This window comes from Heterodontus francisci, chromosome 6 (assembly GCF_036365525.1).
Source record: "Heterodontus francisci isolate sHetFra1 chromosome 6, sHetFra1.hap1, whole genome shotgun sequence".
Classification (NCBI taxonomy): Eukaryota; Metazoa; Chordata; class Chondrichthyes; order Heterodontiformes; family Heterodontidae; genus Heterodontus; species Heterodontus francisci.
This window is the reverse complement of record NC_090376.1, coordinates 15,399,956-15,425,028: the sequence shown is the minus strand read 5'-3', so window position 1 is coordinate 15,425,028 and position 25,073 is coordinate 15,399,956. Positions and strand designations below refer to the sequence as shown.

The 25,073-nt window shown below is 44.9% G+C and overlaps 1 protein-coding gene across 4 annotated transcripts in view; it reads right to left on the bottom strand.

Annotated features, from left to right (window-relative positions):
• prkx (protein kinase X-linked) overlaps positions 1-25,073 on the bottom strand; it is a 178,499-nt gene that overhangs the window by 56,070 nt on the left and 97,356 nt on the right. For all 4 annotated transcript variants that reach the window (XR_010975185.1, XR_010975186.1, XM_068033143.1 and 1 more), the window contains exon 4: positions 12,959-13,078. Coding sequence is in view for 2 of the 4 variants with exons in the window: in XM_068033143.1 (XP_067889244.1) it covers positions 12,959-13,078 (120 nt within the window). In the remaining 2 variants the exon portion in view is untranslated. The remainder of the gene's footprint in view (positions 1-12,958; positions 13,079-25,073) is intronic.

Sequence of the window (25,073 nt, the reverse complement as noted above, 5' to 3'; positions counted from 1 at the left end):
AAAAAAAGTGACCCATGTGCAACGTCACGGAGATGCCACATCATTTGCATGACCACAGTGCTCGCCCACTCCCACCCGATGACAGGGAGGGGGCGGGCAAGCATCAACGGCATCCGGTACCAATGCGCAGGCTCCACTTTTAAAGGCTTACCCCTTCCCATCACCCCACCCCCCCACCACCAATCCGCAGGGAGGCCACTCCACTCATCCCCTCCCGCACAGACATAAAATCCTCCAGCCCCCCTCCCCACAGGTGTTGCTCCACATTTTCCCGAATGAGGATTCGAAGGCGCCGAGTGGCGGGGCAGCCACCACGTGCCCTCGCCGCCGAGATCGGCACGGGGCATGTCACTGTCCATGGCGGGCCTCCACTGCATCTTCATTACGTGACCCCACCCCCCCCACCCCCCAAAACATTCTCGACAGTGGAGGAGTTTTAAAATCCAGCCCACTAGTGGTACGGCAGCATGTGGTTATAACACTAGATGACTAATCCAGAGACCTGGACTGAATCTGGAGACACAAGCTCAAATTTCACTATGGCAACTGGGAAATTTAAATTCAGCTTTTTTTAAAAAATTTGTTTCATGGGATGTGGGGGTTGCTGGCAAGGCCAGCATTTGTTGCCCATCCCTAATTGCACTCGAGAAGGTGGTGAACTGCCTTCTTGAACTGCTGCAGTCCATCTGGTGCGGGTATACCCACAGTGCTGTTCGGGAGGGAGTTCCAGGATTCTGACCCAGCGCCAATGAAGGAACCGTGATATAGTTCCAAGTCAGGATAGTCCATGGCTTGGAGGGGACCTTGCAGATGATGGTGTTTTCACAAATCTGCTGCCCTTGTCGTTCTAGGTGGAAGAGGTCATGGTTTTGGAAAATGCTGCTGAAGGAGGCATGGGGAGTTGCTGCAGTGAATCTAGTACATTGTATACACTACAGCCACTGCACGTCGATAGTGAAAGGAGTGAATGTTTAAGGTGGTGGATAGGGTGCCGATCAAGCGGGCTGCTTTGTTCTGGATTGTGTTGAACTTCTTGAACATTGTTGGAGCCACACTCATCCAGGAAAGTGCAGAGTATTCCATCACACTCCTGACTTGTGCCTTGTAGATGGTGGTCAGGCTTTGGGGAAGTCAAGAGGCGAGCTACTCGCCACAAAATTCTCAGCCTCTGACCTGCTCTTGTAGCCACAGTATTTACATGGCTGGTCCAGTTCAGTTTCTGGTCAATAGTAAATATTAACAGCAATAGAGACCATGAAACGAGCGGATGTTGCAAAAACCCATCTAGTTCATTAGTGTCCTTCAGGAGAGGAAATCTACTATCCTTACCCAGTCTAGCCAACGTGAGAATCCAGATTCACTCTTAACTTCCCTCTGAAATGGCCGAGCAAGCCACTCAGTTGTATAGGGGTGGGCAATAAATGTTGGCCTTGACACCGATGCCCATAGCCCGTGAATGAATAAAAGTGAAAGGGGACTAAAGAAAAATTAGCCAATCATTTTCCAGTAACACTTGTCTGATTGCACCTGTGCACAGATGCTGGATAAAGATCCATGTATTTGCTGCAATGTCCCCATGACTGAATAGGCTCACCCATGGAAAAAGGCCACGTGGGCAAAATACCAAGGGCTGTCAGCACCAGCTGAAGTGTACCCAGCACGTGTCAGTACCTTCATCAGAGGGGAGAAAACTGTCAAAACAAATGATAAAGATATACTATGAGGGATAGTTTACTAAGTACTTTGAGATATTGAAATCGAACGTAAAACTCAAACTTCAAAGCAAAGCAAAATGAATAGGGGAAAAACCATGAAAAGATGACATTAAATTTAACTGATCCTAAATATTGCTAAATAAATGTGTTAACATTTTCATAGGATTATTGTGCTGCTGCTTGGCATATCTGTATAACAGACAGCTGAAATTATCCTCTGTGGTGCCAAAGGCCAACAACTGAAAGCTGATAAGTTACTTCAACTGGACAACTGCAAATTCCTTTCAGGTCAATACTGAGAGATACTTTTAAGTAACCAATCTACCATCACACTAAAATAGAGCAACAGATGGATTACCCCGTTCAAATTCAAAGTTTATAAACCAAAACAAATTGCTCTTGAAAAGGATGCTAAAATGGCCACAATGGAATTTTCAATATGAAGTGGAACCACCATACATGCAGCCAATATTCAAAAGGTTAAAGAAATTATGGTAAACTATGGAAAAGCAAAATCAAGTGAGATGAAAGAAAACGTCTTAGAGAAAAAAAAGGCTTTGTTACTCTGTTCAATTCTATTATTTTAGGAATTCTAAAATTCTAGCAAACAATAGCAGTCACAATATAGACAGGATTACTTGCTATCCATCTTGCCTTCACCCATGGTCTTCAGCAGACCAAATGCATTTAGGTTGCCAGTCACAGCAAACCCAGCACTCAGGATGTTGCCAAAGTTCGGGTTTGATGCTGTTTTCTTTTTTTCCAGCACCTTCCAAAAACAAGAAAATGACAGCGGAATGCTATTAGGGGATATGGCTATTTTAATAACTATGACTTGGTGAAAAGGCCACTAAAACAACATTATTAAATAGAAATATTGCCCTGTAGTTTTAAACAGAGCACTTTCACTTCCAAAATGGAACGCAGGATCGCTCTACTCCCCTATATAGTTCATTAATTCTTATGCTTCAAAACAGCAGGGAGAATGAATAATTCCCAACTGAGGAAGCATTCAACAGTAAACAAGCCAATAAACTGGTATGTGTAAAGAATGCTTGGCAGGGGAAAGAGAACGGAGGACACAAAAATGAACAGATGAAAACAGGATGGAAAAATAAAATTCCACAGATGAAACATCTTGAAAACTATGAATCAGCAAGATGGATGCAGAGAATAGAGAAAGAAACTTGCATTTATATAGCATCCTTCACTACCTCAGGACATCCTAAAGCACATTATAGACAATTAAGTACATTTGAAGTGCAGTCATTGTTGTAATGTAGGAAACATAACAGCCAATCTGCACACGGCAAGGTCCCACAAACAATGTGACAATGAAATTATCTGTTTTAGGGATATTGGTTGAGAGATAAATATTGGCTAGGACATCAGGAAGAACGCTCCAGCTCTTCTTTGCATGATGCTATGGGATATTTTTACGCCTGCCTGAGGGGACAGGCGAGGCCTTAGTTCCTTATTTCAACATCTGTCAAAAAATGGTATGGTGACTTGTGGCATTTTGTCTTAATAGTTTCATTTTATTTATGCTTCTTCTCTGATGCATGTGCCTTGTCAGTTCACTAAAAAGAGCTTATGATAGAGTAAGCGTTACTTTTCCAGACTAATAATCCAGTGAACACAAGTTCAATTGCACTATGGCATCTTGAGACAAAACAAAAAGTGCTGGAAATACTCAGCATGTCTGGCAGCATCTGTGGAGAGAGAAGCAAAGTTAACGTTTTAGGTCTGTGACCTTTCATCAGAACTGGCAAAGGTTAGAAAATTAGGTTTTAAGCAAGTGAAGGGGAGGGGAGTGGGGGAGAGAACAAAGAGGAAGGTGTCGGATAAGGCAGTGGGGAGATTAAATAACAAAGCTGTCCTGGGACAAAGGCAAAGCATGTGTCAATGCTTGTGGTGAAAGACAAAGCATTAGTCCAGACAGAGTGTTAATAGTGGAATGATGAGTAGCTCTGACTACATGAAAAGTAGGCACATGGTTAAAAAATAAAATATTTTTAAAAGGCCTGTCATGCTCTGAAGTTATTGAACTCAATGTTCAGTCCACATGGCTGAAGAGTACCTGATCGAAAGATCAGGTGCTGTTCCTCGAGCTTGCTTTGATGTTCACTGGAACAATGGAGCAGGCCAAAGAAAGAAATGTTGGCATGACAGCAGGGGGGAGTGTTGAAATGGCAAGCAACCCGAAGCTCTGGGTCATGCTTCCGGACTAAGCGGAGGTGGTCAGCAAAGCGGTCACCCAATCTGCATTTGGCCTCCCCAATGCAGTCTCCTCTACATTTCATCTTTGGACCAACTCTTTGCCTTTGTCCCAGGACAGCTTTGTTAGTTAATCCCCCTCTGCTTGATCAAACATCTTCCCCTTTATTCTCTCCCCACTCCCCTCCCCTTGTTTAAAACCTAATTCTTTTCTAACCTTTGCCAGATGAAAGGTCACAGACCTGAAATGTTAACTTTGCTTCTCTCTCCACAGATGCTGTCAGATCTGCCGAGTATTTCCAGCACTTTTTGTTTTGTCTCAGATTTCCAGCATCTGCAGTATTTTGCTTTTATGACATCTTGAGAACCTGAATTCAGTTTAAGAAATATACAAACAAAAACCTGATATTAGTTGCAAAAGCTCAAATAATTCCTGATGTTCATGAAAGGAAACATGCTGCCATAAAGCAATCTGGCCAATTTGTATTACCAGTTCCACACCAAGGTGGTTGACTCTTAACTGCCCTCCAAAGTAGCCTCGAAAGCCACTTAATTACTTTCTCAGGGAAATTAGGGATTGCCAATAAATGTCAGCCTTGCACATGAGAACCAAACCCCAAGTCGACTCCACATTTAGAGTCATAGAGTCGTACAGCATAGAAACAGGCCCTTTGGCCCACCGCATCCATGTTGACCAAAATGCCTATCTATACTAATCCCACCTGCCTGCATTAATTCCATATCCCTCTATGCCTTGCTCATTCAAGTACCTGTCCAGATGCCTCTTAAATGTCGCTACTATTCCTGCCTCCACCACCTCCTCAGGCAGCTCATTCCAGATACCCACTATTCTTTGTGTGAAAAATTTACCCCTTTGATCCCCTTTAAACCTCCTCCCTCTCACCTTAAATCTATGCCCTCTAGTTTTAGTCACCCCCATCATGGGAAACAGACTCTGGCTATCTACCCTATCTATGCCTTTCATAATTTTATATACCTCTATCATGTCCCCTCTCAGCCTCCTTCGCTCCAGGGAAAACAGACCCAGCCTATCCAATCTCTCTTTATAACTCAAGTCCTCCAAACCAGGCAACATCCTTGTGAATCTCTTCTGTACCGTCTCTAGCTTAATCACATCTTTCCTGTAGTGCGGCAACCAGAAATGCACACAGTACTCCAAATGCAGACTAACCAACGTTATGTACAACTGTAACATGACATCCCAACTCTTGTACTCAATGCCTCGGCTGATGAAGGCAAGCATGCCATACGCCTTCTTCACCACCCTGTCTACCTGTGTTGCCACTTTCAGGGAACTATGTACTTGCACCCCAAGGCCTCTTTGCTCAACAACACTCCCCAGGGCCCTGCCATTCACTGTATGAGACCTGCCCTGGTTTAACGGCGGCACAGTGGCACAGTGTTCAGCACCGCAGCCTCACAGCTCCATCGACCCGGGTTCAATTCTGGGTACTGCCTGTGCGGAGTTTGCAAGTTCTCCCTGTGACTGCGTGGGTTTTCGCCGGGTGCTCCGGTTTCCTCCCACAGCCACAGACTTGCGGGTTGATAGGTAAATTGGCCATTATAAATTGCCCCTAGTATAGGTAGGTGGTAGGGGGAAGGTGGGGATGTTGTAGGAATATGGGATTAATGTAGGATTAGTATAAACGGGTGGTTGATGGTCAGCACAGACTTGGTGGGCCGAAGGTCCTGTTTCAGTGCTGTATCTCTAAATAAATAAAATAAATAAATTTCCCAAAATGCATCACTTCACACTTGTCTGCATTAAATTCCATTTGCCACTCCCTTGCCCACTTTCCCAGTTGATCTATATCCTGTTGTAACCTTAGACAACCTTCTTCACTGTCCACTATACCACCAATTTTGGTGTCATCTGCAAACATACTAATCATGCCCCCTTACATTCACATCCAAGTCATTAATATATATGACAAACAACAGAGGGCCCAGCACCGATCCCTGCGGCACACCACTGGTCACCGGCCTCCAAACTGAAAAACAACCCTCCACTATCACCCTCTGCCTCCTATCACCAAGCTAATTTTGTATCCAATTTGCTAGCTCATCCTGGATCCCATGTGTTCCAACTTTCTGGACCAGCCTATCATGCGGGACCTTGTCAAAGGCCTTGCTAAAGTCCATGTAGACAATGCCCATCGCCCTGCTCTCGTCAATCCTCTTGGTCACCTCCTCGAAAAACTCAATCAAATTCGTGAAACATGATTTCCCACGCACAAAGCCATGCTGACTATCCCTAATCAGACCATGCCTTTCCAGATGCATTAAAAATCCTGTCTCTCAGAATCCCTTCCAATAACTTCCCCACCACTGATTTAAGGCTCACCGGCCTGTAGTTCCCTGGCTTATCCCTACTGCCCTTCTTAAATAAAGGCACAACATTAGCTATCCTCCAGTCTTCTGGTACCTCACCCATGGCTAACGATGATACAAAAATCTCTGCCAGGGTGCCCGGAATCTCCTCCCTTGCTTCCCATAGCATCCTAGGATACACCTGGTCAGGCCCTGGGGATTTACCCACCTTAATGCGCTTCAAAACCCCCAACACCACCTCCTTTGTAATGTTGATATGCTCCAGGATATCGGTGTTCCCTCCCTTGAACTCACTAGCTTCCATGACCTTCTCCACGGTAAATACGGACGAGAAATATTCATTTAAGACCTCGCCCATTTCCCGTGGCTCCACACATAGATTGCCACACTGATCCTTAAGGGGACCTACTCTCTCCCAAGCTACCCTTTTACTCATAATATACTTATAGAATCTTTTTAGGATTCTCCTTTATCTTATCTGCCAGGGAAATCTCATGGCCCCTTTTCACCCTCCTAATTTCCTTCTTAAGTGTACTCCTACATCCCCTATACTCTTCGAGGGACTCACTCGATCCCAGCTGCCTATATGCCCAGCTGACATATGCCTCCTTCTTTGCCCTGACCAGACCCTCAATATCCCTCGTCAACCAAGGTTCCCTAAACTTGCCAGCCTTGCCCTTCCATCTAACAGGAACATGCCGGCCCTGAACTCTTCCTGTCTCACTTTTAAAAGCCTCCCACTTGCCAGACGTCCCTTTACCTGTAAACAGCCTCACCCATTCAACTTTTGAGAGATCCTGTCTGATGCCATCGAAATTAGCCTTCCCCCAATTTAGGACGTCAACCTGAGGACCAGTCCTATCCTTTTCCATAACTATCTTGAAGCTAATAGAGTTATGGTCACTGGTCCCAAAGTGCTCCCCCACTGACATATCAACCAGCTGCCCATCCTCCTTTCTTAAGAGGAGATGGAGTGTAGCCCCTTCTCTACTAGAGCCATCCACATACTGCTTCAGAAAACTATCCTGCACACAATTAAATTCTTCCCCATCTGATCCCTTAGCACTAAGGCAGTCCCAGTCAATATTAGGGAAGTTAAAATCACTTAATATTACAACCCTATAATTCCTACACCTATCTGGGATTTCCCTACATATATGCTCCTCCACTTCCCTCTGACGATTGGGGGGGCCTATAGTATAATCCCATTAAAGTGATCACCCCTTTATTATTTCTAAGTTCTACCCATATGGCCTTGCTAGACATTCCCCCCGGGATATCCTCTCTAAGTGCAGCCATGATATCCTCCCTAATCAATAATGCAACTCCCCCTCCTCTTTTACCTCCACCTCTGTCACACCAGAAGGATTAGTACCCTGGAAAATTGAGCTGCCAGTCCTCCCATCCCTCAACCACTTTTCCGTAATAGCTATAATATCACAATCCCATGTACTGATTCACGCTCTGAGTTCATCTGCCTTACTTGTAAGGCTTCTTGCATTAAAGTAAATGCAGTTTAGCCTACCAGACCTTCTACGCTCCCTGTCCTGCCCCTGCCCGGCCTGCCTACTGGACTTGCTTGCTGTAACCTCTACATTTGCCTCAACTATCTCATCTGAGACACTATTACTTTGGGTCCCACCCCCCTGCAAGACTAGTTTAAACCCTTCAGAGTAGTACTAGCAAACCTCCCCGCAAGGATATTGTTCCTCCTCCAGTTTAGATGCAACCCGTCCTTCTTGTACAGGTCACCTCTGTACCAGAAGAGATCCCAATGATCCAAGTAGCTTAAGCCCTCCCGCCTACACCAGCTCTTCAGCCACACATTCATTTGCCTAATCCTCCTATTCCTACCCTCACTAGCACGACCCTCATTTGCCACGACTTAATAGCTTAACCAATGCAATCAACAGAATTATGTTCGTAACTCGAAATATGTTCTCCCCTTCATTTAAAAAGCTAAAAAATAGCTATTTTTCTAAAATTCAAGGATAAGTTATAAATTCTAGTCAAAAAGCTGCACATTCATGCAGGTTTTAACTGAAACCGGATGTGCAGCATTTTAAGCAATCATTTGCAAACTATTCTTAAAGTCACTGGCTTTACAGAAACAGTTCCACATTCTAAATAATAATTTTCCTTTACCAATTGGTACAACTGCTGCCAAATGTTTCTAAACAGCTCACAGGCCATAAACACCCTACCTTTAACCTTGCAATCCACAACACATTTTTATTACTGGAGTCTGGAAAGTTTCCTGGCAAATGTACATTATAAATTTCCCTCAACAAAACAGATGCAGTTTTAGACAGCAGTTTAGAGAAGAAGGAAACCTCCAAAAAAGCAAAACCAGAAGTAACCCTGGTGCTTTTCAATATCTTACTAAACACATGCATAATGAAAGAACAGCTTTTTCCTTTAAAACACAGGACAAACACATGAAGGTTAAATAACTTTATATGAAAAATCCTCAATGATTTTACAGCTGATTAATTTTTCAGAAATGTTTACTATGGTTTGCAAGATTATGAACTATACCAACAGCAACAGCATACATTTATGTAGTGTCTCTACTGGAGTAAAACACCCTAAAAGACATCTCAGGAGTGTTATCAAATAAAGCAGTACCAAATAAGGAGTGTTAGGACAGATGATCAAAAGCTTGGGCAAAGGGTTATGTTATAGAAATTCATGGGGGGATTCCAGAGCCAAGGGCTGAGTCAGTTGAAGGCATGACTGCTAGGGGTGGAGCTATTAAAATTGGGGATGTGCAATTGCAGCAGCACAGACATCTCGGAGGGTTGTAGAAGGTTACAGAGATAGGGAGGATTGAGGCCATGGAAGAATTTGAAAACAACGGAGTGTGTTTTAAATTCAAGGATTTGCCAGACCACGAGTTAATGTACGCCAACAAGCACAGTTAAGATGAGTGAATGAGTGTGCAAGTTAGGACAAGGGCAGATGTCGTGGATAAGATCAAGTGTATTTAGGGTAGAAGATGGGTTGCCGGTTAGGACAACACTGAAATAGTCAATTCTACAGGTAACAAAGACCTGGATGAGGGTTTCAGCAGCAGATAAGCTGAAGCAGGCAATGTTAGAGGTGAAAGTGGACAGTCTTGGTTCTGGAGTGGATACATGGTTGGAAGCTCATCTCATGGTCAAATCTGATACCAAGGTTATTAACAGTCTGGTTCAGCCTCAGAGTTAGTTGCCAGGAAAAGGGATGGAATTGGTGGCTAGGGAACAGAGTTTATAGGACCATTCGTTGGTAATTAACTCTTTTTAAAATACATAAAGATCATGCATACTGTATCAAACTATATCAGTTGCCAACATGATCAAGGGATTCTGAATTAATGCCTGAAAGCACCTACCAGTGAATAGAATAAAAAAAAAAACTTGAATGGATTTTGGCTTGCTGTTTTGCCATACTGTATTGCCCGACAATATTTTATTTTGTTCGTGCAAAGCTTTGTCATACGACTTTGAATCATTTGTTTCCAACATGATTAAGGTGCTCATCTTCCCGCACAACCCTGCAGATTTTCAAGAGTCCCTGGGAGTCCTCAACATTGACTCCAGACTCCATGAAGTCTCACGGCATCAGGTCAAACATGGGCAAGGAAACCTCCTGCTGATTACCACCTACCGCCCCCCACCTTGGCTGATGAATCAGTGTTTCCCCATGTTGAAAATCAATTGGAAGAACTGAGTGTAACAAGGGAACAGAATGTACTCTGGGTGGGGGACTTCAATGTCCATCACCAAGAGTAGCTCAGTAGCACCACTGCTGACCGAGCTGGCCATCGCTCTAAAGGACATAGCTGCTAGACTGGTCTGCGGCAGGTGGTGAGGGAAAAACCTACTTGACCTCGTCCTCACCAATCTGTTGCAGATGCATCTGTTAATGACAGTATCGGTAGGAGAGACCACCGCACAGTTCTTGTGGAGACAAAGTCCCATCTTCACATCGTGCATACCCTCCATTGTGTTGTGTGGCACACCACCATGTTAAATGGGATAGATTTCAAACAGATCTAGCAACTCAAAACTGGGTATCCACGAGGCACTGTGGACCAGCGCCAGCAGCAGAGTTGTATTCAACCACAATCTGTAACCTTGTGGCCTGGCACATCATCCACTCTATCATTACCATTAAACTGGGGACCAACCCTGGTTCAATAAAGATTGCAGGAGGAAATGCCAGGAACAGCACCAGGCATTCCTAATAAATGAGGTGGCAGCATGGCGAAGCTACAAAACAGAACAACTTGCATTCCAAACAGCAGAAGCAATAACAGACAGCCAGGGCTAGGCGATCCCACAACCAATGGGTCAGATCCAAGCTCTGCAGTCCTGCCACATCCAGTCATGACTGGTGGTGGACAATTAAACAACTAACAGGAGCAGGAGGCTCCGGCACATCGGTGCAAAAGATAAGGCTAAAGCATTTGCATCAATCTTCAGCCAGAAGTAGAGTGGATGATCCATCTGGGCCTCCTCCAGAGGGCCCCAGCCTCACAAATGCCAGTCTTCAGCCAATCCGATTCACTCCACATGACATCAAGAAACTTCTGAAGGCATTAGATACTGCAAAGGCCAAGGGCCCTGACAACACTCTGGCAATAGTACTGAAGACTTGTGCTCCAGAACCAGCCGAACCCCGAGCCAAGCTCTTCTAGTACACCAAAACACTACCATCTACCCAGCAATGTGGAAAATTGGCCAGGTACATCCTGAACACAAAAGCAGGACAAATCCCACCCAGCCAATTACTGCCCTATCAGTCTACTCTCGAACAGCAGCAAAATGATGGAAGGGGTCATCGACAGTGCTATCAAGTAGCACTTGCTCAGCAATAACCTGCTCACTGACGCTCAATTGGGTTTCAAGTGCCAAGGCCACTCAGCTCCTGACCTCATTGCAGCCTGGATGCAAACATGGACAAAAGAGCTGACCCAAAGGGGAGGTGAGAGTGACTGCCCTTGACATAAAGGCAGCATTTGACCGAGTATGGCATCAATGAGTCCTAGCAAAACTGGAGTCAATGGAAATCAGGGGGAAAACTCTCCGCTGGTTGGAGTCATACCCAGCGCAAAGGAAGATGTTGGAGGTCAATCATCTCAGTCCCAGAACATCACTGCAGGAGTCCCTCAGGGTAGTGTCCTAGGCCCAACCATCTTCAGCTGCTTCATCAATGACCTTCTCTTCTCCTATGTTCCTATAAGGTCAGAAGTGGGGATGTTCGCTCATGATTACACAACGTTCAGCACCATTCGTGACTCCTCAGATGCTGAAGCAGTCTGTGTAGAAATGCAGCAAGACCTGAACAACATCCAGGCTTGGGCTGATAAGTGGCAAGTAACATTCGCATCACACAGATGCCAGGCAATGACCATCTCCAACAGGAGAGAATCTAACCGTCTCCTCTTGATGTTCAAGACATTACGATTGCTGAATCCACCACCAACATCCTGGGGTTTACCATTGACCAGAAACTGAACTGCACCAGCTATATAAATACTGTGGCTACAAGAGCAGGTCAGAGGCTCGGAACTCTGTGGCGAGTAACTCCCCTCCTGTCTCCCCAATGCCTGTCCACCATCTACAAGGCACAAGTCAAGTCAGGAGTGTGATGGAATACTCTCCACTTACCTGGATGAGTACAGTTCCAAGAATACTGAAGAAGCTCAACACCATCCAGCACCTTCAACATTCACTCCCTCCACCACCAACACACAGTGGCAGCAGTGTGTACCATCTACAAAATGCACTGCAGCATTGCACCAAGGCTCCTTTGATAGCACCTTCCAAACCCACGACCTCTACCACCTCGAAGGACAAGAGCAGCAGATGCATGGGAACACCACCACCTGCAAGTTCCCATCCAATCCGCACACCACCCTGACTTAGAACTATATTGCCATTCCTTCACGGTCGCTGGGTCAAAATCCTGGAATTCCCTTCCAAACAGTGCTGTGGGTGTACCTACACCCCATAGAGTGCAGCGATTCAAGAAAGCAGCTCACCACCACCTCTCGACGGCAATCAGGGATGAGCAATAAATGCTGGCCTAGCCAGTGACGCCCACATTCCATGCACGAATAGGTACCTAATTATATCTTCACCCAACATTCTCATCTGTGTAGTTTTTAGCAGGAGTCACTGGATAGCAATCAAGTGTAGCAACTCTTGTCAGTCCTTCCTCTCCCTAGCCTAGTGCACCAAACCAACTACAATGTCCTGAGACTGTTAGTCCAGATGAGAATGGCTAACTCAGCAAAGAACAAGGATTAAATCGGAGATACTGCTGATCTTTGTGACTCAGTGCCACACTGGATGGCGCTTACATTTAGTAAGCAGTCAGAGGAAGCTCAGTAAGGGTTTTAAATAAAGGTTCATCACCCACTCCAACTTAGCAGATAGGTTGTCAAATACTGTGCACTGAGTTTAGCCTTATGGAGTACAGGCATAGTAGCTTCCTCAAAGCAAAGAAATAGCATTGATAAAATTTCTCCTGGTTCCTACATAGCTTTATTTCCAAAAATGAAGTGTTTTTCGGTAACCCCAAGATTCAGCATTGTCAAGCAACAGCAATTACAATGAACAGAAATCTTAGCAACATTATGAATGCTTGAGGAAATAAATTGAAAAATTTTCAACAAGACTTACCCTGAAAGCATTTCAAACATCAGCACGCCTAATGCCCACCAGTCCACAGCTCTCCCATGACCTTTACTTTGTATAACTTCTGGTGCAAGATATTCGGGTGTCCCACAGAGTGTCCAAGTTCTAAGGAAGGGGAAAAAAGCTCTCATTTATTTTGTTAAAAAGAGAATCAGTGTATCACTATTACTGATGAAACAAACACAATATCCAATGATCAAAATAGTCAGAGAAAATAGAGATAGTTTATAAATAAATAAGATTTAATTTTAATATAATGGACACCTGGTATAAGAAGTAAAATTGCTCAAAAATACTTGCTGACCAATGGAACACCCTTCCGCTAATGGCCAGTGTCAGCACCAAGCAGGTTGATATATTCCACTTCCGAGTGGAATTCCCTTGATTCCTAATACGCAACACATCCCAACAAATTCAGAATGGCACTACCTGCTTCAGAAGAAAAGTTGCACTTCCTGAATGAGTTAGTTTCATGGCTTCGATGAATGACTGGAAAAACAGATACTTTGCAGCAGAAATTACTGCCACACTGTGCCTCACCATGACCCAGCTAAAATGGCACAGACTAAGGACTGACCATGGGGCTTTCCTGGGAAGCAAACTGAATTACTAGCCCAGCTGCTGCGTTACACACAATTACTGGCAGATGCTCTGCTGTTAAAATATACAGGAACTAACACTGACATGCCTTTGATCCTTCTAAGCCCTTCTGGATACATTTAAAGCAACAATACACCACCTCACATGTAATAAAATGTTACAAAAGGACATTACTGTAGGAGAGAAAAAGGACAGGAGTGGGATAGAATTAGGAAAGGTGGTTGAAAACAGTCAGAAGTGGTGTTACAGTTTGGACTCTCTCTAAACTTTATTTGTGCTGGAAGCAGGAAAAAGAGTTTGTAGAAGTAGATTTATATCTCCCATGATCTGCAATTTACACCCACGTGTCCAATGATTGATCGTCATAGGATTTTTTTTTAAATCAAGGTATTTTGTACCTCTAGCTGCACCTCTTCCTGTCTCCAGACTCTCAAAAACATCATATCCTGGGTCCTACTCACTTCCCCATTAACAGAATGTTCCTCCATGGCATCATCCACAGGCACAAGATCATCTTCCATATGTATGCTGACAGCACCTAGCCCCCTCTCCACTATTCCTCAACCTTATAACCACCTCTGCTCCGTCAAGCTGGCTGTCTGACATCTGATTTTGGAAGAATGACAGCTTCCTCCAAGTAAAGACTGGGTCCTGCCATAAACTCTATTCGTGTGCCACTGATTCCATGCTCTTCTTCAGCTACTTGCTATGATTGAACCAGACCATGCAAAATCTTCAAGCCTTATATGACCCAATGCACAAAGTTAGGGAATACATGCTGGCCCTGTGAACAGCCATATCAGCAGAATGAACAAAAGTTTCAAAACCCAATATACAGTCCATTGTCAAGATCACCTATTTCAATTGATGCAACATCACCTGCCTCTACCAATTTCTTGGCTCCTCCACCACTGAAACCCTTTTCTCTATGCCTTTGTGACCCCCAGATTCTATTACCCCAATAGTCTCTTATCCTCCATAAACTTCAACTTGCCTAAAATACACCTGCCCGTATGCTATCCCACACAGATTCTTGCTCACCCATCATCTCCACCTATACAACCTTATACTGCCCCCTTGTTCCCAAACATATTGAAATTAAAACCATAGTCCTCATCTTAAAACTCCTCCAACTACCTTGCTCCACTCAAAACTGCAACAATCTCTTCCCCAAACACCCTTCAGTCCTGACTCCAGCTTTGTGTATCCCCACTTTCACCCCTGGATATGTGCTTTGAAATGAACAGGACACCGAGGCTGCCTCCCACTGAGCTCATTCTGAGTAAGCTGTTGTGATGGAGGATAGACTCAGTGTTTGAGGCACACCATTTCTGGTGCAGCAAGACACTAAGAGCACAAGACACAGGGAGGTCTCCAAAATAAGTCACCCCACAGAACATCTGCAATTTACAGAATGGTCCCATTACACTTTTGTATAAATTGTATACCTGAAAGAATGCTTCTTGGATACCCCAAGCTAGCAAAGATTTATCAGAAAAAAACTGAATTGATGCAGCATTAATGTTCTTTTCAAGAAGAGCATTAGACTATTAACTCGAGAAAAATTGATAATTAAAAGATTACATTCATTGATAACTGTCAGTTTCCATGATTAAAATATCCCTTAATCGGGATTAGAGTAATTTACAGAACAGGAGGTGGTCATTCAGCCCAACGCGTTCATGTTGGCTTTCACAGAGCAATTCAGTCAGTCCCACTCCCCTGCTTGATCCTTGTAGCCCTGCAAGTTTATTTCCTTCAAGTGGCCATCCTATTTCCTTAAGAAATCATTTATGGTCTCCATTTCCACCATCCTTGTGGGCAGCGAGTTCCAGATTACCACATTTTCCATAAAAAGTTTTTCTACACATTCCCCCTGCATCTCTTGCCCAAAACCTTCAATGTGTCCCCTAGTCCTTGTGCCATTAGTTAATGGGAACAGTTTTTCCTTCTCTAACTTACCTATGCCTGGCAATCTTGTATACCTCTACTAAATCTGCCCCCAATCTCCTTTGCTCGAAGGAGAACACCCCAGATTTTCCAACCTAACCTTGTAACTAAAATTCCCCATCCATTTACCGTTCTGGTAAATCTTCTCTGCACCCTCTCAAAGACTCTCTCATCCTTCCTAAAGTGTGGTGACCAGAACTGGACACAATTCTGCAGTTGGGACCTAGCCAGAGATTTATAAAGATTTAGCATAACTTTCCTGATTTTGTACACAATGCCTCTATTTATGAAGCCCAAGATCCCCTATGCTTTACTAACCATACTCTCAGTATATCCTGCCATCTTCAAAGATCGATGCACATGCACTTTTTTATTATTCGTTTCATAGGATGTGGGTGTCGCTGGCACAGCCAGCATTTATTGCCCATCCCCAACTACCCATGAGAAGGTGGTGGTAAGCTGCTTTCTTGAACCACTGCAGTCCATTTGGGGTAGCTATTAGGAAGGGAGTTCCAGGATTTTGACCCAGTGACAGTGAAGGAACGGCGATATAGTTCCAAGTCAGGATGGTGTGTGACTTGGAGGGGAACTTGCAGGTGGTGGTGTTCCCATGCATCTGCTGCCCTCCTAGGTGGTAGAGGTCACTGGTTTGGAAGGTGCTGCCTTGGTCTGTTGCTGCAGTGCATCTTGTAGATGGTACACACTGTGCGACGGTGGTGGAGGGACTGAATGTTTGTAGATGGGGTGCCAATCAAGGGGATTGCTTTGTCCTGGATGGTGTCGAGCTTCTTGAGTGTTGTTGGAGCTGCACCCATCCAGACAAGTGGAGAGCATTCCAGCACACTCCTGACATGTGCCTTGTAGATGGTAGACAGGCATTGGGGAGTCAGGAGGCGAGTTGCTCGCCGCAGGATTGCTTGCCTCTGACCTGCTCTTGTAGTCATGGTATTTATATGGCTACTCCAGTTCAAGTTTCTGGTCAATGGTAAGTCACAGGATGTTGATAGTGGGGGATTCAGCAATCGTAATGCCATTGAATGCCATGGGGAGATGGTTAGATTCTCTCTTGTTTGAGATAGTCACTGCCTGGCAAATGTTACTAGCCACTTATTAGCCCAAGCCTGGATATTGCCCAAATCTTGCTGCATTTCTACATGGACTGCTTCAGTATCTGAGGAGTCGCGAATGGTGCTGAACATTGTGCAATCATCAGTGGACATCCCCACTTCTCACCTTCTGATTGAAGGAAGGAGAGCCAGCAAGGATTTGTAAAACTTCCAAGTCCTTCTGTTCCTGCACACTCTTTAGAACTGTGTCATTAATTATACATTGCATTTCCCTTCTGCTTAAATGCATCACCTCACACTTGGCTGTATCAAATTCCAACTGCCATCAATCTGCCCATTCTGCTAGCCTATCTATGTCTAGTTGCAGGCGATTCATATAATCATCTGTTTGCCACTCCTCCAAGTTTGGTGTCATTGGTAAATTTTGAAATTCTACTCTGTATTCCAAGATCCAAGTCACTTATAGAGAGCAAAAGAAGCAGTGATCCCAGCGCTGACCCTGGGGGAACACCACATGGACTGCAGCAGTTCAAGAAGGCAGCTCATCACCACCTTCTCGAGGACAATTAGGGATTGGCAATAAATGCTGGCCCAACTGGCGATGCCCAAAAAACTGTCTACCATCCTCCAGTCTGATAAACAACCATTTACAATGACTTGCTATTTTGTGTCCTTAAGACTTTTTTTTATCCAACTGGATACTGACCCTCAATTATGTTAAAGTACTACATAAAAGGTTGGTTATCAAATTCTTTCATAAAATCCATATAGACAGCGTTCACCGCATTCCCTTCAACCTTCTCGGTTACTTCATCAAAAAACTCAATTAGATTAGTCAAACATGATTTCCATTTTACAAATCTGTGCTGGCTCTCCTTAATTAACTCAAACCTCTCGAAGTGTCTGTTGATTTCCCCCCCCCCCCCCCGATTATTGTTTCTAAAACCTTATCCACATTGATGTTAAACTAACTGGCCTGTAGTTGCTAGGACTGTCTTTACACCCTTTCTTGAATAAGGGAGTCACATTTACTACTCTCCAATCCTCTGGCAGCTCCTCCATATCCAGGGAAGACTGGAAGATTATGGCAAGCCCTTCCGCTATCTCTATCCCGACTTCCTTTAACAACCTGGGATGCAAGAAGTCCGGGCCAGCTGACTTATCTACACTTAAGCATAACTAGTACATCCCTCCTCAACTTTTAATCTACTCTCTCCGCTTCTACCAATATTTTGTCAGATTCCTTTTCTAAAGACAAAGCATACATTACCCTCTCGTCGCTTGGTAGTATAGAACTTGAGTATTGGTGATAAAAAGACATGCTGTCGAAGCTTTTTGTCTTGCACTCATCAGGACAGGCGCAAGAATGCCAAATTTCAAAGGCAGCAACATTTTATACTGCATGAGAAAAGGGGTGCTGATTGGTCGAGGGCTTGCCATGAAGAATGCAGGAACTACTGTCCCCAATGCTTTGTTTAATTCAAAAAAAGTTGCAATGCCGATACATGTTCCTTTTGCCTGCAGAGGATGGGTCCCTGTGTATGAATATATGTAGCTTCTAGCAAGCGTAAGTGAGCTACATTGCGAGCCTGACTGATAAGTTTAAATTGGTCGTTACTGTAATTCTTAGCAGGCTTGGGATTGTTCAGTACGTGCTGTCCAATCGCGAATAATCTCTCATGTTAGACATCGTGTTGAGTTTTGCAAGTACAGAGTGATTGAACATTGTCAGTATTCTGCCTATTGCAGACAGCCAAAGGGATGTGTTGTGTGATAGGATGCATCAAAGCTATCCTGCGGGATAATGGCTACCCCAATCAGATCATTGCTCGTTGTATGTCGTGCACACTCACAAATAGCCCTAAGGCCAACACTTTTGGACCTGGAAAGTGGCCAGTCTACCTCAAATTACCCTGGAAGGGTAAGTTATCTCAAAACTTTGAGCCACAGGTACTCAACAGGTGAGCAGCGTTTCACACTGCTACTATGTAGTGGCAACACAAGTGGTACTTTCCATTAACAGGATGCTGCTGTCAAGCCAAAAAGACGTTCTGTCCACCACACAAATGAAGGATGTGTTATATGAATTCCAGTGCAATGCCAGGTATGTAGGCCATACGTCCCAACCACTGGCAGATCATATCGATCTCTTCCCTAATCAGGACTGCCACCCCACCTCCCTTTTTCCCTTCTCTATCTTTTCTGAACATTTTATCCCTTGGCTATTAAGCGCCCAGTCCTTTCCATTTTTAAGCCACGTTTCCGTGATTGCCACTTCATCATATTCCCATACTGCTATTGTGCTTGTAGCACACCTAGTTTATTCACCACACTTCGTGTGTGTACACACATGCATTGTAATCCTGTTTTTGCATTCCTCGTAGTCCTTCTCTGTCCATTCCCATCTAATACGGAACAGCTCCCCTCTCTAGTTCTGCCCAACACACTCACATGACGCACTTAAATTCCTCTTTTCTACTTATATATGCTGGTGCCCATCTCCCTGCCAATTTAAGTTAAACCCTCTCCAAACACACTAGCAAATCTCTCCGCAAAGACACTTGTCCCAATCCTGATGTGCAATCTGTCCCTTTTGAGCAGGTACCTTCTGCACCATAATAGGTCCCAAAGCCCCAAGAATCTGAAGATCTCCCCCCTGCTTCAAGCCAGGTATTGATCCTATCTTCATATTTCTATTCTTGCTAACGTGGGGTACTGGGAGTAATCCAGAGATTACAACCTTTGAGGGCCTACTTTTCTACTTTCTCCCTAGCTCCTAAAAATCTGACTGCAGGACCTCAACCTGTCCTTGCTATATTGTTGGTACCAACGTGTACCAGAACTTCTAGCTCATTCCCTTCCCCCTGCAGAATTTCCTGCACCCGCTCAGGCCATCCTAGACTGGGTATTGTGTAATGAGAAAGGATTAGTTAACAATCTTGTTGTGTGGGGCCCCTTAGGGAAGAGCGACCAAAACACGTTAGAATTCTTTATTAAGATGGCGAGTGAGAGCACTGATTCCGAGACTAGAGTCTTGAATCTAAATAAAGGAAACTATAAAGGTATGAGGTGCGAGTTGGCTATGACAGATTGGGGAACATTACTTAAAGGGTTGACAGTGGATAGGCAATGGCTAGCATTTAAAGAGCGCATGGATGAATTACAATTGTTCATTCCTGTCTGGCGCAAAAGTGAAACAGGAAGGTTGGCTCAATCGTGGCTTACAAAAGAAATTAGGGATAGTATTTGATCCAAAGAGGAGAAATATAAAATGGTCAGAACAAGCAGCAAACCTTAGGATTGGGAGCAGTTTAGAATTCAGAAAAGGAGGACCAAGGGACTGATTAAGAAGGGGAAAATAGAGTATGAGAGTAAGCTTGCAGAGAACATAAAAACTGACTGTAAAAGTTTCTACAGATATGTGAAGAGAAAAAGATTAGTGAAGACAAATGTGGGTCCCTTACAGTCAGAAACGGGGGAATTTATAATGGGGAAGAAAGAAATGGCAGCCCAATTAAATACAAACTTTGGTTCTGTCTTCACAAAGGAGGACACAAATCAACTTCTTGAAATGTTGGGGAACATAGGGTCTAGTGAGAAGGAGGAACTGTATGAAATCAGTATTAGTAGGGAGGTGGCGTTAGGGAAATTGATGCGATTGAAGGCCAATAAATCCCCCGGGCCTGATAATCTACATCCCAGAGTACTTAAGGAAGTGGCCCTAGAAATAGTAGATACATTGCTGGTCGTTTTTCAAAATTCTATAGACTCTGGAACAGTTCCAACGGATTGGAGGGTAGCTAACGTAACCCCACTATTTAAAAAAAGGTAGCGAGAAAACAGGGAATTATAGACCGGTTAGCCTGACATCAGTAGTTGGGAAAATGCTAGAGTCCATTATAAAAGATGTAACAGCAGTGCACATGGAAAACAATGACAGAATTGGACAAAGTCAACGTTGATTTCCGAAAGGGAAATCATGCTCGACAAATCTACTGGAATTTTTTGAGGGTATAACTAGTAGAATAGATAAGGGAGAACCAGTGGATGTGGTGTATTTGGACTTTCAGAAGGCTTGCGATAAGGTCCCACATAAGAGACTAGCGTGAAAAATTAAAGCACATGGGATTGGGGGTAAGGTACTGACATGGATAGAGAACTGGTTGGCAGACAGGAAACAAAGAGTAGGAATAAACGGGTCTTTTTCCGAGTGGCATGCAGTGACTAGTGGGGTACTGCAGAGATCAGTGCTAGGACCCCAGCTATTCACAATATATATTCATAATATAGATGAAGGAATTAAATGCAATATATCCAAGTTTGCAGATGAGACAAAGCTGGGTGGGAGTGAGAGCTGCGAGGAGGATGCAGAGAAGCTCGAGTGTGATTTGGACAGGCTGAGAGAGTGGGCAAATACATGGCAGATGCATATAATATGGATAAATGTGAGGTTATCCACTTTGGTAGCAAAAACAGGAAGGCAGATTATCTGAACGGCGATAGATTGGGAAAAGGGGGAGGTGCAGCGAGACCAGGGTGTCCTTGTGCACCAGTTGCTGAAAGTAAGCACGCAGGTGCAGCAGGCAGTTAGGGCAGCAAATGGTACGTTGGCCTTCGTAGGTGAGAGGATTCGAGTACAGGAGCAAGGATGTCTTACTGCAATTATACAGGGCCTTGGGTGAGACCACATCTGGAATACTGTGTGCAGTTTTGGTCTCCTTATCTGAGGAAGGATGTTCTTGCTATGAAGACAGTGCAACGACGGTTCACCAGACCGATTCCTGGGATGGCAGGACTGACGTATGGAGAGAGATTAGGTAGACTCGGCTTGTATTTGCTAGAGTTTAGAAAAGCGAGAGGGGATCTCATCGAAACCTACAAAATTCTAACCGGACTTGACAGACTAGATGCAGGAAGGATGTTCCCGATGGCGGGGGAGTCCAAGACCAGGGGTCACAGTCCAAGTATAAGGGGTAAGCCACTTAGGACTGAGATGAGGAGGGATTTCTTCACCACAGAATTCTCGACCACAGAAAGCAGTTGAGGCCAAATCATTAAATATACTCAAGGAAGAGTTAGATATAGTTCTTAGGGTTAAAGGAATCAAGGTATACCGGGAGAAAGCAAGAACGGGGTACTGAGTTTGGATGATCAGCCATGATCGTGTTGAATGGCGGTGCAGGTTCGAAGGGCTGAATGGCCTACTCCTGCTCCTATTTTTTCTATGCTTCTATGTTTCTCCGTGACCTGCTTTACCTTGACGCTAGGGAGGCAAAATCATGCAGGACTCACAATAACGGTTACAGAAATGCCTGTCTGTTCTCCTGACTATGGAACCACCTACATTTCTGCTCTTTGCTGCTCCCTCCTGTACAGTCCCATGCCCGCTGGTGCACCTTTAAGGTGTCGTCACTCCCAGCAGTTTCCAAAACGGAGTACCAGTTTGGGAACGTTACACACCCCAAGACCCCTGCACTTACTGTCTCTTCCAGACGACCACCTACCTACTATCCCAAACTCCTACTTACTGTTGGGTGACCATCTCCTGGAACATACAATCCAGGAAACTCTCCTGCTTCCTGATGCTCTGCAGTGACTGCAGCTGCCCCTCAAGTTCGGAAATCCTGAGCTTGAGCTGAAACAGCTGGAGACACTTCCTACACACGGGGTTGCCCAAGACACGTCAAGTGTCCTGAAGTTCCCATATGGCGCAGGAATTGCAAGCAACAGGCCGCAGCTGCCCATCCATGATCTAAAAAAAAACCCTCTATTCACTTTAAACTATCAATTTTAATTAACATCTCTAGACCTTCCATGTGCTTATATTCTGATTACAACACTTACTGTAATACTAAACCAACGGAATATTTTTAATTTTTTTTTTATTCATTCATGGGATGTGGGCGTCACTGGCTATGCCAGCCTTTATTGCCCATCCCTAATTGCACTTGAGAAGGTGGTGGTGAGCTGCCTTCTTGAACCGCTGCAGTCCATGTGAGGTAGGTACACCCACAGTGCTGTCAAGAAGGGAGTTCCAAGATTTTAACTCAGCGACAGTGAAGGAACGGCGCTATAGTTCCAAGTCAGGATGGTGTGTGACTTGGATGGGAACTTGCAGGCGGTGATGTTCCCATGCATCTGCTGCTCGTCCTTCGAGGTGGTAGAGGTCGCGAGTTTGGAAGGTGCTGCCTAAGGAGCCTTGGCGCGTTGCTGCAGTGCATCTTGTAGATGGCACACATTGCAGCCATTGTGCGTCGGTGGTGGAGGGAGTGAATGTTTGTAGATGGGGTGCCAATCAAGCGGATTGCTTTGTCCTGGTTGGTGTCGAGCTTCTTGAGTGTTGTTGGATCTGCACCCATCCAGGCAAGTGGAGAGTATTCCATCACACTCCTGACTTGTGACTTGTAGATGGTGGACATGCTTTGGGGAGTCAGGAGGTGAGTTACTTGCCTCAGGATTCCTAGCCTCTGACCTGCTCTTGTAGCCATGGTATTTATATGGCTACTCCAGTTCAGTTTCTGGTCAATGGTAGCCCCTAGGATGTTGATAGTGGGGGATTCAGCAATGATAATGCCACTGAATGTCATGGGGAGATGGTTAGATTCTCCCTTGTTGGAGATGGTCATTGCCTGGCACTTGTGTGGCACAAATGTTACTTGCCACTTATCAGCCCAAGCCTGGATATTGTCCAGGTCTTGCTGCATTTCTACACAGACTGCTTCAGTATCTGAGGAGTCACGAATGGTGCTGAACATTGTGCAATCATCAGTGAACATCCCCACTTCTGACCTTACGTTTGAAGGAAGGTCATTGATGAAGCAGCTGAAGATGGTTGGGCCTAGGACACTACCCTGAGGAACTCCTGCAGTGATGTCCTGGAACTCAGATGATTGACCTCCAACAACCACAACCATCTTCCTTTGCGCTAGGTATGACTCTAACCAACAGAGAGTTTTCCCACTGACCTCAGTTTTGCTAGGGCTCCTTGATGCCATACTCGGTCAAATGCTGCCTTGATGTCAAGGGCAGTCACTCACACCTCACGAGTTCAGCTCTTTTGTCCATGTTTGAACCAAGGCTGTAATGAGGTCAGGTGCTGAGTGGCGCTGTTGGAACCCAAACTGGGTATCACTGAGCAGGTTATTGCTAAGCAAGTGCTGCTTGATGGCACTGTTGATGACACCTTCCATCACTTTATTGATGATTTGAGAGTAGACTGATGGGGCTGTAATTGGCAGGGTTGGACTTGTCCTGCTTTGTGTGTACAGGACATACCTGGGCAATTTTCCACATTGCCGGGGAGATGCAAGTGTTGTAGCTATACTGGAACAGCTTGGCTAGAGCTGTGGCAAGTTCTGGAGCACAGGTCTTCAGTACTATTGCCGAAATATTGTCAGGACCCACAGCATTTGCAGTATCCAGTGCCTTCAGTCGTTTCTTGATATCACGCGGAGTGAATCGAATTGGCTGAAGACCGGCATTTGTGACGCTGGGAACTTCAGTAGGGGGCCGAGATGGATCATCAACTCGGCACTTCTGGCTGAAGATGGTTGCAAATACTTCTGCCTTATCTTTCACACTGATGTGCTAGGCTCCCCCCTCATTAAGGATGGGGATATTTGTGGAGCCACCTCCTCCAGTTAGTTGTTTAATTGTCCACCACCATTCACGACTGGATGTGGCAGGACTGCAGAGCTCAGATCTGATTCGTTGGTTATGGGATCGCTTGGCTCTGTCCATTGTATGGTGCTTATGCAGTTTGGCATGCAAGCAGTCTTGGGTTGTAGCTTCACCAGGTTGACCCCACATTTTAAGGTATGGCTGCTGCTGCTTCTGGCATGCCCTCCTGCACTCTTCATTGAGCCAGGGTTGGTCTCCTGGCTTGATGGTAAAGATAGAGTGGGGGATATGCCGGGCCATGAGGTTACAGATTGTGCTCGAGTACAATTCTTCTGCTGCTGATGGCCCACAGCGCCTCATGTATGCCCAGTTTTGCATTGCTAGATCTGTTCAAAATCTATCCCATTTAGCACGGTGATAATGCCACACAACATGATGGACGGTATCCTTAATACGAAGGCGGGACTTCGTCTTCACAAGGACTGTGCGGTGGTCACTCAAAGAACAAAGAACAGTACAGCACAGGAACATGCCATTCGGCCCTCCAAGCCTGCGCCGATCTTGATGCCTGCCGAAACTAACCTTCTGCACTTCCGGGGCCCATATCCCTCTATTCCCTTCCTATTCATATATTTGTCAAGATGTCGCTTAAACGTCGCTATCGTATCTACTTCCACCACCTCCCCTGGCAGCAAGTTCCAGACACTCACCACCCTCTGTAAAAAAAACTTGCCTCGCACATCCCCTCTAAACTTTGCCCCTCGCACCTTAAACCTATGTCCCCTAGTAACTGACTCTTCCACCCTGGGAAAAAGCTTCTGACTATCCATTCTGTCCATACCGCTCATAACTTTGTAAACCTC